General features: G+C 44.6%; 1 protein-coding gene across 5 annotated transcripts in view; it reads left to right on the plus strand.

Annotated features, from left to right (window-relative positions):
* The window catches only part of KIAA1549L (KIAA1549 like), a 131668-nt gene that overhangs the window by 55473 nt on the left and 62319 nt on the right, over positions 1-13876 (plus strand). For 3 of the 5 annotated variants that reach the window (XM_077179544.1, XM_077179546.1, XM_077179545.1), the window contains exons 2-6: positions 3371-3703; positions 6543-7157; positions 8457-8569; positions 11237-11456; positions 12835-12968. In XM_077179544.1, coding sequence (XP_077035659.1) covers positions 3371-3703; positions 6543-7157; positions 8457-8569; positions 11237-11456; positions 12835-12968 — 1415 coding nt within the window. Of the gene's footprint in view, positions 1-3370; positions 3719-6542; positions 7158-8456; positions 8570-11236; positions 11457-12834; positions 12969-13876 lie in introns of all 5 variants that reach the window. The other 2 variants (XM_077179547.1, XM_077179548.1) reach the window with 2 other exon arrangements.

The following is a 13876-nucleotide window of genomic DNA, read 5'->3' on the forward strand; positions in this document are numbered from 1 at the left end:
GCCTAGAGAAGAGAAGGTGAGGGGTGCCCTCATGGCATCCTACACCTCCCTCATGGGGACCCTCACTTTATTTAAGGGGAGAGGTGAGGGTCCTTATCACGCCTTTAGGTGTGCACAGAAGTGCTCAGAAATGTAGAAAACATGGTTTTCTCCAAATTGGACTGATTTTTAACTTCCTGCTCTGGCATATTGGAAATGTTCCTCATTATTGTTAATGAAAAGGTGCCTCATCAGTGATGGCTGTTGTAATGAGGTTACTGCTAGATGGATTTTGGGATGGTTGCAGGTGGTGGTTCATCAGTAGGCTGAGATATGAAAGAATAACAGGTAATCTAGAGGCAGGAGGAGCAGCTACTGGTGTGTACCAGCAGTGGCTCAGTGCACAGTGCATGCTGTGGGGAGCTCTCATTGTGGCTTTCCTGTTGATTTGAATTGGTTGTCTCCTCCTTCATCAAGTGTGCTCAGCTGTTGATAGATTTAGAAGTGCAACATTTTCCTGCCTGCCCTTTTTTCCATGATGCAGTCCTGGTTTGCACAGTTTTTGATAGGGAGCTGTAGTGCTTGGGGCTATCCTAACAATTCTCAAGCACAGAGTACATCCTTCAGTTTCAACTCCTTGTGTTGTGTCTGTCTGGTTCCTACCAGGATGCTGAATTTATGGCAGTTTGAAACAGATGCTGGCAATCAATATCTTTCCATAGGCATAGAATGAAAGAAAATCTGCTGCAGTGGAATGCAGCATCACACATAGGTTGCAGCAAATTGTGTAATTTTCTTAATGCTTCAGTAACTCGGGAGCTTGACTTCATTAATGGGCATGAACAGAGAAGCTGGCAGTTGGTAGGGAATGGAGGGAATAAGAACTGAAGGACTGGAATAAAGAAGTGGCTAGAGGATATTTTTATTTGGTGTTTTATCTTCTTTGCAATATTTGAACTTTTCTTCACTTCTTGTCAATATGAGGTAACATCAATGCTTTTTTGAGGTTTATGTTGTCTCTTTGCTTGTAATCATTCTCATTAAACCAATGTGTGAAGAAATGTGTGAAGAATGGTGCAGTCTGTGAGAGGATTGATGCTGACAGGTTTTGCTGTTTTGGAAAAGTAGAAAACATTGACTTGCTCAAGTCCCCTTTAGGACTTGTGCTAGATTAGTTCTAGGACTAAGTGCTAAAAGAAATCCCACATGAAGGCTTTGCAGTCATTTTTCAGTTCTGGTGAAACAAGACAGTCAGAGGTGCAACAGGTTGGGTAATGATGACTTCACCAGCAGAGATATTTAAGCTGCAGGTTGCCTAAATTCTGGTTTTGCAAAGCACATCAGCTACTTCTTAATTTCAGGCACGTGTTTGAATCCAGTCTAGCTGAGCAAAATTCATCTCATCTTCTTTCCTACCTTCTGTTAAAATCTGCCAGACTCACAAGGAAGGAAAAGCCACCAAAACACAGTCTAGAACACAATGTGCCTTCCAACACAGGGTGGAGCATGGAGAGTATCAGAAACCAGGCCACACCAGTCTCCAGTCCCCCTGAGGACACATCAGCACCCAAGGCCCAAGTACAAAAATGTCCCTTCGGTGCTGCAAACCTCTCCTCATGGGTCAAGTTCCCTGGTGGACTCTGCAGCCTCCTGTCCAGCCTGCTGACCTTCTGGAGCAGCTCCATAAAAGTGGATTGGGCTCCCTGTTCCCCTGCTTGTCCCTCCTTGCTATATGTAGCCCTGTGTCTCCCTCCCTTTGCTTTTCTCAAGATCAGCTGTGTACAAGTTAACCTGTGTTAAGTGGAAGGTCTGGGGACTTTGGTTGCTTGGAGGGCAGAGCTCCATCCTGGAGCTGCTTCTCTAAACCAAATTGTTTCTGGAGACTATAAGTATTCTTGCATCTCAGTGAAGGAGATAGTAATGGCTGTTTTTCACCATGGCTTAATAAAATTCTTAAATACAGGGATAAAATGGGAGATCTCGCATTGTTTTGGGTTTTCTTTTTTTTTTTAGAGAGAGAAAATGCTGAACATAATTCCAGCACATTCCTGTGGAATGCACACGGGAACCTGAAGGAGCTCTAATCATCTACTGTGGCCTGTACATATGGAGGATGGTGGTGTAAAAACTTAGGAGGAAAGAAAACTCCAGAAAGAAAGAAACTTAGCTTTAAATATGTGCAGCATGACCCATTCTCCTCCCTTGTGCTATAAGGTCTCTTGCTGCTGGCTCCTGTCCATGTGGGCTAATCCCAGTTGGTGCTGTTGGGTCTGCTGACCCTTGGGTTCGTGGGTGGCTGGAGCCAGTGTCCAGCCCATTTTATGTGTCTCAAGATCTGCTCTGCTTGCTTTTCCACACCATTATGTTGAGTTATTCATGGGGCCGTGGAAGAGGTTGGCATCCCCTGTGTCTGATCCAGATGTGCTGCAGCTGGAGGGAAGGATTTAGCTCCATGTTTTCCCTCTGCTTGGCTATACAAGGGGACACAGATTGGCATGGTACCAAGTGCCAGGACTGAGGTTTGATCTATTGTTTTGATGTGGGGGAAGGGAAAAAGAAACCCCACCACCTTAAATTTTACCCTTGAGTGAATCTTAATCTTTGAATTAGTACAAATGTGAGTGTTCCCATTCTGTGATTTTAGGATAACTGTAATCATTTCAAGAAAACAAAGCCTAGGAACATTATGGTGTGGAATGCTGAGTAAACTGGTACTTGAAATGATATGTTGAGCATCTGCACATGTCAAAAAAAAAAAGTGTTTAATGTCCTATTTTGTTTTGGATCTTGCCCCCCTCTCCTCTTGTTCATCCCTGTTTTATTTTCTTCCTTTTGTGCCTGTAATTGCGCGCGTTATTAGAGCTGGCAGGATGAGCACCTCCAGATGCATCCTGCAGGAACACAGCCAGTGCTGACTCTATTCCCATGTCAGACTGCATGCCAAGGCAGTGAAGCTTGCTTGTCAAAACCCATTCCCTTTCTGCACTGCTTCTAACCTCATCTTCTCACACAGTGTTTTGACACAGGGTGACTCATGATAACCTCAAGAATTGTCCCAAGCTTAAGGATGTGTCTTTTAGTATGTTGAGACATCGCTGGTAAAAGTAGGATTTTGGAATAGCATGGCCAAGGCAGCTTTCCTTATTCTTCTGTCAGATGAAACAAGTTGAGGGGTTTAAAATCTGTTGTGTTGAACCTTTCACTGGGTTTCATGTTTGTGTTGGTTTTTTTTTTTTTTGTAAATCTTCTCTGAACTTTTATGCACTCTGAAAAAAAATAACAAAAAATTCATTTGTTTTACCAAACTTAATGCATTTTGTGTTGGGATTTGTAGCAACAAGATAACAACTCTTCATTTGGGGGAATGCTCATTTTAGTTATTATTTTACAGGTGTCAGGCAACAGCATGTCAATGATGCTCCTTCTGCAGGATCTTTTCCTAACTGGAGATCTATACTATCACCAACACGGCCTTCCACAGAAACCAAGACTCCCTCAGTAGCTGATCTTTCCCTGGGACAGACTTTGGAGAACGCAGACTTGCTTCAGATGATCAGAACAACGCTGACTGGCGCCCGTGCCAGGACTTTGGATCAGATGCACCTGTCACCTTCCCTGTACCAGGGCAGTGGGAGCAGTGCACCCCAGGAACCCGCTGAGGTCTCAGCCGAGTCGCCTCTGAGGCCGTCGTCTCACGATGCAGATGACACAGCTGCTCTAACAGGTTTGCCTCAGCTTGGTATGTTTGCCACACTGCCCACCACACCACCAGTGACACATTTGGGTACAGCTGTGCCATCCCAGCCAGTGCCATTAGAAACCACCTCCATTTCCAGAGAAAGCACATCAGGATCAGACATGCTTGCCGCTGTTCCATCACCATCATTCTCCTCATTGGTAATCCAGTCACCTCATGCCATTAACTTTTCTAAACCAGCTGTACTGCCCATCCAAGTGCCTTTGTCTGCAGATCCTGAAGGTTTCCTCAGCACAGATTCAGCTAGCTCACAGGTTAGTGAAAGCAGGAATAGTGCTCTAAGCATGGTGCATTCCAGTGTGGTGAATCACAGAAGGGTCCCAACTTGTTTATGGGGGCCATGCTTTTCATTGGATCAACAACAGTGCATTTCACAGAGTTAGTGGGAAGGGACCTCTTTGTCATCTGTATATTCTGATACTCCTGGGTAAAAATGCATCAGTCGTCCCTGACAGTAATTTTCAAAAGTTTGTCATGATTCCTTGATGAGAGTATGTAAAATGTCTAATTTCCAAAAGTTTGTCATGGTTCCTTGATGAGAGTATGTAAGATATCTCTTCTACTGGGGCCATTTAGGGCAGCACTGACTGGCAGAATTAGTGGTACCACTCTTCTGTCATCATCAGTTTTTCAGGATAAAGCAGCTGTTCCCACATCAGTCTTCCATGCTGCGGGTACTCCACATCTAACACCGCCAATGAATCACCCTCAGTCTTTCACGGCACTGACTAATTCCACTACAGCCTCTCACCCTGCACCTTTCATGTCAACAGCCTCCAAGAGCTCAGCTGAGGTCTCCAGCTCAGCACAGAGCACAGAGTCCTCCCTTTCGCTGCCAATATCACTTTTTCCAGATGCAAAGCACGCTCGCAGTGCAGTGCTGCCAGTAGGAGAATTTAGAAGCAAAACAGATTTTCTCTTTAGAAATGCAGCACACTCCTCTCCAACAAGCCCAAGGTCTCCCTTGCTAATGGAGACAAACGAGGTGTTTACTGGGGCAGCACGCACAGCCAGTCCCAGGGTGGCAGCAGCCAACCAGGACAGGCTGCAGATCCCTCCCTCTGCTGCCTCTGAATCAGAATTTTGCAGAAATTGGACTGATGGAACTTAACAGGCAAATAGCATGAGACTCCCAGCTGCTTCAGCCCTGATCTCCCAAATCCTGGTGGCTTTCCTGTGGCAAGGACAGCTCAAGAGCCTTTCACAAGAGGAGTGACAGCAAAGGTGTCCGTGAACTTTAATGCTAATAATGTTCTGCATTATGGAACTCAGCTTCACAAAGTTTCTCCAGGTATCCAAACTTGTGCACTCGTCACAGGATCAAGGATACTAGACACTGTTTTGGAGATGGCCATGATGACTCTTGATCTAGCTGCAGTGCCATTAATTACTTCCCCTGTATGCCTTTCCAAACCTGAACCTGCTACCACAAATACTTCTGCCACTACTGCTTTTGTGACTACCCATCTTCCACCTGGAGATGCAGAAAGTTCAGATGTAACTGCAAATGAAGACAGAAGGATGAGAGTACCCACTCATGTGACCCCACGTGCAGAATATTAATCTTCAAGAGCTTTAAATCATTTAACCTCTGGTCAGGCTTTGCATTCAGTTGATAAAAAGCCACTCGCCTCTGTCATGCCTCCAGCGTGGGGTATGCTGCCATCACTTGTTTCCATGACAACAGTGATGGGCAGCCACAGTTCTGGCTCTTCCAGGATTTTGAATGCAGACTCTGAAAGCAATTTAGATCCTGTCAGCCTTCCCAAAGTTGTAACTTCAGTTTCTACGTGGACCAATAAAGCATTGCTGTCTGCAGCTGGCATTAGTATTCCTTCGGTAAAAACTTCAGTCCAAATGGAATAAAGGGAAGTTACTCCAAGTACTTTTCCATTGGAAGATGAGTGCTGTGCACCATACTCAGTAGTGTCAAGTCTGCAAAACAAAATTAATACAAATCACCAGCCTCTCTTCTCCACCTCTTCAGCAAACTATACATATACATCCTATAGTCAAAACATTTCAGATTTACCCTTTCCTGAAAAGAATAACTTTTCAGAATTTGATGTAGATGCTCTTGCACTGAAAACATCTCCCGTTCAGTATTCATCCATTGCTACTGCATTGACAATGCCTGACACTCTGCAAAAAAAAGCAAGGAAACATGGCTGAAAACATTGCTGATTTCTTCTGTGTTGGAGATGTTCCTATCAGTATACCTGAGAAAGTACCTCTCCATTTCCATGTGCCTCCTGTTAATGCTGCAGGTGCTCTCCCTAGCTCTCTAGAATCCCAAACAAGTGATGCTGGAAAGATTACTGATGGAAACATTAGGCACAGCACCGGTGTTGGTTTTTCAGCCCACTGACAGCTTGACTACTTCAGCCCCAAACAGAAGCAGTGTCACCCTCAGCACACTGCCAGCCCAGTCCCCCTTCCCTCTCACCAAGCCTTCTGGTTAAGAAGGCTGAACTCTCTCTCAACTCTCTTGAATGTTTTATCTGAGAAGACACTGGTTCTGGGAATTTTCTAGAATTTGCAGACAACCAGTTGAGTCCCCTGGTTATTTGTTTATGGCTGATAAATATCCAGCCACATTCAGTGAGGAGGAGTGGGACACAAGTGCTACAAGTCATAGTCTAGCTCCCAGTAACATATCTAATAAAGCTACCAAGGGCATCCCATTGCAAACCCCTACCACCAGTGCTCTGCAGTCAAGTCATCATAACTTCTGTCCATGCATCACCAACACAGATAGAGTCTCCTTTTTTGTCAACAACCAACTTTACCCATTCTGTTCTTGCAGTGTTATCTGGAGTATCTTCTGGTGCAATACCTACAGTAGAAACTTCAGAAGCAAAACCACTAACAAGAAAATCATCTCCAGCTTCACCAGTGCCAGCTTCTTCCTTCTTTTCTCTAGGCACTGAAAACACCCCTCTGCCATCCGTGATGGCTTTAAGCACACCGATCCTGACACTAACAAAAAATAACACTGCCACAAAACTGGCACCGGATCTGAGCTCAGTAGGAACACAGGCAGATTTTCCTTTTGCAACAAGAAACGTGACTGCCTCACCTCTGGACACGCCAGCTCTGCTCATAACCCCCAAGAGCAGCACAGCCACAGCTTCCACACTCGCACCCACAGCCCACGTACCAAGGCAGATAGAAACAACAGTAACTGACACCCAGAAGTTCCCGAGCTCAGACATCACCAAAAGGCCAACCCCATCCCCACTGACAATGACGGCAGCTTTGACATCTATTACAGCATCAGCGAAAACAACTAGGCTCCCCCCTCCTGCCGTGGAACTCAGCCCTGCTCCTCCCGGCACCACGGCAGCCGCCGCTTTCGCTAACATGACGGCAGCTCCCTCCCTGGATTGCCGGCTCTCTGCCAACATGATGGTGAAAACAGGTACGTGCAGCCTCTGCTGAAGGGCTCCCCTGTGTCTGTGAGGTGTGAGACACACACCCCAGTGTCCAGGAACGTGGGGCAGTAGTGATTGATCTGCTGTGCTGACGAATCAGATGGGTATGGACAAGGTTGTTAGTTGGAAATGGTGTTGGCTTTGCTTGGGTTTTGACATGAATGTGTCAAATGAAGTGGTGAGATCAGGGGTCACTGCAGGACCACCTGCAGTGGAGGGACAGCCCTGTAAGCTGGGATGGTTTGGTGCCAGCTTCACAGTGAGGAGTCTGTGCTGCTGGAGAGGACAGTGCAGTGACCTGCCTTGGTCCTCAGCCCTGCTTATGCACAAAAATCTAATTCTGTTCCAATATGAACTCCTTATTCTATCAGTACAGATCCATGTGAAATTATGTTTAGCATTTAGAGTTGCACACTTCAAAATGGGAGGATTTTGAGTTTTCCATGGCTCTGGCTTTTTTTCATGGGCAGCTTCTCCTTAGCTGAAAGAACTCTGAACTAAAGGGGCCTGGAGAGGTACCTTGCACAGGCTTCTCATGGACTCCTTGTGGCAGCACAGCACCAGAAGATGTGTGTGTCTGGGAGATCTCAGTAAGGAATAGGTGCAGAAAAGAGTTTGGGACCTTGCATGATGCAGGCTACAGTGAAATAAGCAGCTTTTGGACCTAATGTGTGTTTGTTAGCTGCTAAATATCCCCATTTAGTATGATGAGTACAACAGCTCTTTCTAAAGATAAAGGTAGCTTGTGTACAGTATATGATTGAAAGTACTCAAGCACAGCTAAAAAACTCTTCCTGAAAATGATAAGAGAAAAATAAGATAGTGATAGGTTTATTAAAGAAAGCATAGAGATGCTTTCTAAATAGAAAATAATTGCAGCAGTGGAGCAGCAGATTTCTTTTATGTAACTGTGGCCATGAAGACGTGAAGCCTGCCTGTGCAGCTCTGGCTCAGTCCCCTGGGAATGCTGTGCCAGTCTGTCCTCAGGCAGTGAGTGGCCTCATGCCTCCTTGGAGAGGCAGCATGGCAAAGACTTGTTGTTGCTGCTAATGAAATTGCATTTGTTAGACCTTGCTCTGGAAACGTGGAAACAATGGGCTATTGCCATGGGATGAATAGGGAACTCAGGAGCTGCTGAGCCCCTGCAGTTCTTGTCTTTGGAGCTGCTGCTAATCCCGGCTGCTTTGATGATCCCTGCACAGCCAGCCCAATGAAAAACAATTAAAGAAAGCAAACAAGACTGTGGTGATGTCTCAAACCACCCTGTGGCTTTTGTTGCTCCACAGTTCTGTTTCTGAACACAAGGAGGATGATGATCAGCAATGCCTTCAGGGACAGTGTGAGAAAAGGCCTCAACCAAGTGCTGAGACAAGCTTTTAACCAGAATGTCAGTGCTCAGGTAAGCGTGCTTGGCTTTCCCTGCTTGATTTCACCAAAACAGCTCTCCCACCAAAGAACCACAGCTGCCTGCAGCCCCAGTGGTGTCCCTGGATGCAGGAAGCCTCTTGGAGGGGAGCTCTGATATTTTCCTATGGAGAGCAGGCAGAGGTGGCACCCACTCTGGTCTCTAAAAATATGAGAAATACTCCAAAGCTTTTAGCAGTTTATTTGATGAAGAAGAAGAGAGAAATGCAAACTTCTTTTTAGTGTGCTCTGGGAAATGACTACTGACAGCAGTTTCCTCTTCCCCCTGCAGCTCAGAAGTGACTTCTGCTCAGGGGCAGCCAGGTGCTGCTGTGCTCAGCCTGGATCAATGGCAAGAGCATGGCTGGTAAATGGGATGTCAGTGCTGTCAGTCCACTCCCTGCTCTGCAAACCCAGTACCTGACAGGTGCAATTTCACAGGAAGAAGAATCCCAAGCAGGGAGAAAGCATGTTTTATTGAAAATAAATGGAGGTGATGTGTTCATCACTTTGCAGCTAAATTGCATGAACCTCTGCACTGCTGTGTGTGGGAGCAGCATTGGGTGGGCTGCCAGGGCCCTTTTCCTTGGGACACAGCTTCCTGTGCACTCAGGCTGGGCTTTGTGTGGGGTCCAAGCCTCTGGGAAGGAAAAAAGTAATTTTTCTCAAAACCGAGGTTATCAAGTTGGCTTTGTTCCTCACGCTTTATTGCTGCAAGTGTGGAGGATGTCATTGCTTTGGGCATTGTGGGCTCCTTGGCAGCAGCAATAAACACTGCCAGGTTTAGTCCCCTACCTTTTTACAAGTTGAGAGAAGCTGCCACCTTCTAACAGAGGAAACCATCTAAAACTTAGTGAGGAGGACCAGTTCCAGGGCTAAAGCTTTTTGGAAAATACTGAATTTTGAAGTAAAACTCAGCTCATGTTTTGGGTTTTGACACACAGTGTGTCCATTCTTGTGGTTTGGCATTTCCACTCATATAGGTCTGCTCATAGACTTAACCATCTGGGACAGTACAGGAGAACAGGAGATAAGAGACAACCCAACCAAATATTGGAAACTTTTGTCTTTCAAAAAGTCAGTGAACAGAGTAGGAGCTGAAAGCTCTCTGTGTTTTTCCATGTATATGTAAAATGTCCCTGTATCTGTGCATGGATGAAGGGCCAGCCTAACCTGGAGCTTTGCAGCTGTGGTAGCAGTTCTGCACTCCTTTAATTCGGAGCCCATGCTGCGTGGGCTGAGCCTAAAACTCTCTGAGCAGCTCTGCTATTATTGTGTCTGTCGCTATTGTATTGAGGATGGATGAATAAGGTGACACATGGACTCCAAAATCTCAGAAGGCAAAAAGCTATTTTATTAAAAACCACACACTTTTTGTAGACAGCTACAATACAGGTGGACCTGATTGGTCCTCAATCAATATCCCTCATACCATTGGCTAATGAGGCACACCACCCTCTTGTAAATATCTTACGAGAAAACAACACCAGCTACAAAATTAAGAATTGTTTTAATTCCTTCTCTGGACTTTCCCAAAACTTCAAAGAGCAATTCCTGGGTAAGTTTATCTGACTTTCTTCTCTGACCGGTTCTCAGCATCCATACCGTGTCTGATATGACACTAACTGATCCCACAGGGTTTATAGGGGATTGCAGGATAAAAACTCTGCAAGGGACACATATTCAGGGTGAGAAACCCCATCAAACAGCTGTCACTGTTTAGTAAGAAATGACATAGAGTCATCAGAAAGCTGAGTGGCATAAAGCACTCATCTTTACTTCTTTTATATGCTCTTTTATACACTGTTCTGATACAGGTGGACCTGCTTGGTCATTCAATCAATGCATTTCACTTGATTGGCTAATTAACAAGACACCCATTTATATAGACAATCTTATGAGAATAACAAGAAAACAGACGTTAGGAAAACAACACCTGCAGGTTGTTTTTAATACCTGGATATCATTGTTTATTTTCGACTCCCTAAAGTCTCCCTGGCTGATTCTGGGAAAACTTATCTAGTTTTCTTGCTCTCTACCAGGCTGTCACATCCACAAACACCATCTGAACTGCTGTTGGTTTCTCTGGGTCTGGATTGAAGGCACTTGAGACTATAGTTCATGTTTGGACTCAGGTGTTTATTATTTCTTATCAGTAAAACAGTCTCATTAGAAGGCACAAAATGGGCAACAAACTCTTGTTACAAGGTCTTTTAAGATTAACTATCCAGTTAAGAAAGGACACCTAGATTATTTTCCCTTTTAACCCAATAACTGATCCCAAAGAGATCATGTTCCTGCCCATTTACAGAATGCCACCCAAACCCATGAAGAAGAAGAAGCATGAAGAAGAAACCCAAGATGACACCCTGTGCCCTTCATCTTGCTTCCATCCACAACATACTAAAAATACCAAAACCTAAACTTCTCACCAAGTGATACACCTACACTACTCTCTATAATCTATTTCACACTTTTGTGGATTCCAGTCTATCTTGAAGTCTGGGAAGCTTTCTCCATGAATGAGGGTCAAAGTCAGTGCTGCCCTGGGGGTCAGGCCACCTCAGAAATATTCCTGGTGCCCTGGGTTTCCGCAAACAGCGAGCAAAATAATAATAATAATAAAAAAAATAAAAACAACATGCTGCCCTGTGTGTTTTAGGTTGAAATCCTGGAGCAGTCGAGTAACCTGACCGTGGGTTACTACGTCACGCGGGGCAGGCTGGTTTACACGCCGGCTGCCGTCGCCGAGAAGCTGCTGGCCTACGGCCTGGGCAACGCCACGGCTGACATGAAGCAGCACGTGCCACACCTGCAGGCCCTGGTGGCCCTGGCCCTGCCCTGGCAGCCCCTGCCTGCCTACCACTTCCAGCTGAAGACAGGTGAGTGAGGGAAACCTGCCTGGGCTGGGTGTGTGCCCATGGTGCCCTTTCTGGGCAGTGGGGTGGCAGCAGGACAGGCTCTGCTGTGGGGTCAGGCGTCCTGTGGGCACCCCTGGGCTCGGCTCTGCTGCCAGGGCATTGCTGTGAGGGTGATGCCTTAGGGTAATAGCTTTTTTATATTTTTCATATATGTGTAACCCTGCAATTCATTAGTGTGTAACTCTAAACTCCATATAAAGTGTTAGCTACTATTCTCCCAGTTGGGTCAGGCAGAGCAATTCCTCTCCAGGCCTGGGAATTAAGGATACCCCTGTGGGCACCCCTGTGCTCTGCTGTCAGGGCACTGCTGTGAGGGTGATGCCTTGGGGTTTTAGCTTTTAAATTTTTCATATATTTGTAACCCTACAAGTCTTTAGTGTGTAACTCCAAACTCCATATAGAGTGTTAGCTATTGTTCTCCCAGTTTGGTGAGGCAGATCAATTCCTCTCCAGGCCTGGGAATCAAGGACATCTCACTGTCTCAGACCCCAGGAGTGAGTTGGGGGCAGCAAACTGGGGGGAAATGACTTCATTACCTGAAGCTGTAATTGGAAGATTAACCCCCAATATGCAAATGGACTTATAAAAGTATAAACTTTTATAAGTTTATAAAAGTTTATAAAACTATAAAGCTTATAAAAGTATAAAACCCAAGACCTGTCATCCATTTTTTTGGGTGTAGCCCCTGAGGGGGGCTTTGTCTGCCTGAAATGTACCTGAAGGCCCTTCAATAAATACAACTGCATTTTTTTCTTTAATTTTGTCTGGCCTCTGTTTTTAGGTAGTCCCAAAAAGGCATCAAGGGGATGTGGCAGTGCAGAGTAATTATGGGGCACTGTAAGATTAGAAGAGGGCAGAATGCTCTGAAATGATATATTAAATGATAAAAAAATATTTCCTACATGTGTGCTTACAATGTTTGTATACACATACTTACAGCAGTTACAAGTACATTTTTCCTAGAGTGAAAATAAAACAGAATGAGAATCAATATTATGATTTATTATATTTTGCAGGACCAGATGACCTGCAAGATTTAAGATTATAACTTGTTTTTTAGAATGACTTTGCTTATTGCCTGGCTCTGAGCAAGTATATGCACGGTGAACAGGCCTTACTATCTTCTATATCATTGCAGAAGCAATCTCCATTTGTTTGTGGAGAGTGTCAGCTCTAATAATGCAATTTAATTCTTACATTTTGTCTTAATTAAGGCAAATTTAGTGCAGTTCCTGAAGTGGCATTATCTTCACCTGCTTAATGTGTAAATTAATCATTTTGTTCTTGGTGCTGCAACAAGAATACTTTGTCCACGTGCTAATGCCTTCTTTTTTTCCAGAGCTGCAGTTTGTGGGTCAAACAGACAACATTCAGTCATGCAAATTTGTTCAGACCATGGAACAGCGGCTCCAGAGAGCATTCCAGGATGCTGAAAGAAAGGTCCTAAACACCAGCAACAACTTAACTGTTCAGGTACAGTGTTGTGTACTTTGCCTGTTGCCAATCTCTTCTGGTTATTCTTTGCCAGGTGTATGTTTTTATTCCAGCACAGTGCCTTTGCTAGCCACTGTGGAAGGAAATTTATGTTTTCATCTGCAATAAGATCGTTTATGCATTGCAGGAAAACTTACAAGTGCATGATTTATGGAAGGCTTTTCATGAATTGGAGTTTTACCGCTTGCACTTCAGTCATATAAATGAAATTCCAAGTATAAAAACACAGTCTTCCAAATTTATGTTTTTACTGAACATGTTATTCTGACACATTAGTTGCTTTCAGTGAAGCTATTCAGGTATAAAGGCACAGTTGTTTTTGAGATCTGAAATAATGGAATAGATTTCTTTCTCTTGGTATGCATTTCAGTTTCATACTCACGGAGCACAAATTCACCACAAATTTTTACACACCTTTATATGTATAGTGGGCCAACACTCTTACATTCTATGCCACACTTCAGGACTAAAGAAATTATCTTCTGGGCAATATTATGATATGTTTTTGATTTTTGATAAAACTCTGTGTATGGATTGTGCTCCTCAGAAGGAGAAAATTTTGCCATTAGTGCTCTGCTAATTATTTTGGTGCTGTTTCTTGTGAGCTTGAGCTCAAAGTGGTGGAGCTCAGAGAGGCAGCAAAGCACAGGGCAAGAGAGGGCCTACCACAATAGGTACAGGGATTATCAAGTTTTTCAACAGCTGGACCTGTGGCATTGAGGTGAACTTCATGGTGCTTGATTTGCTTGTGGTGGAAGTGGCAGATCTCACAAAGCACCTTAGCAATTTTGGAGAGTCCTAGGAGAAGGTGGTGGCTGTTTTTGTGGATATTGCCAATTTAAGGAGAGATAGGATGGAGTCCTGGTGGCAACATATAGGCTGGGAAG

This window comes from Agelaius phoeniceus, chromosome 6 (genome assembly GCF_051311805.1).
Source record: "Agelaius phoeniceus isolate bAgePho1 chromosome 6, bAgePho1.hap1, whole genome shotgun sequence".
In the NCBI taxonomy this organism is placed as follows: domain Eukaryota; kingdom Metazoa; phylum Chordata; class Aves; order Passeriformes; family Icteridae; genus Agelaius; species Agelaius phoeniceus.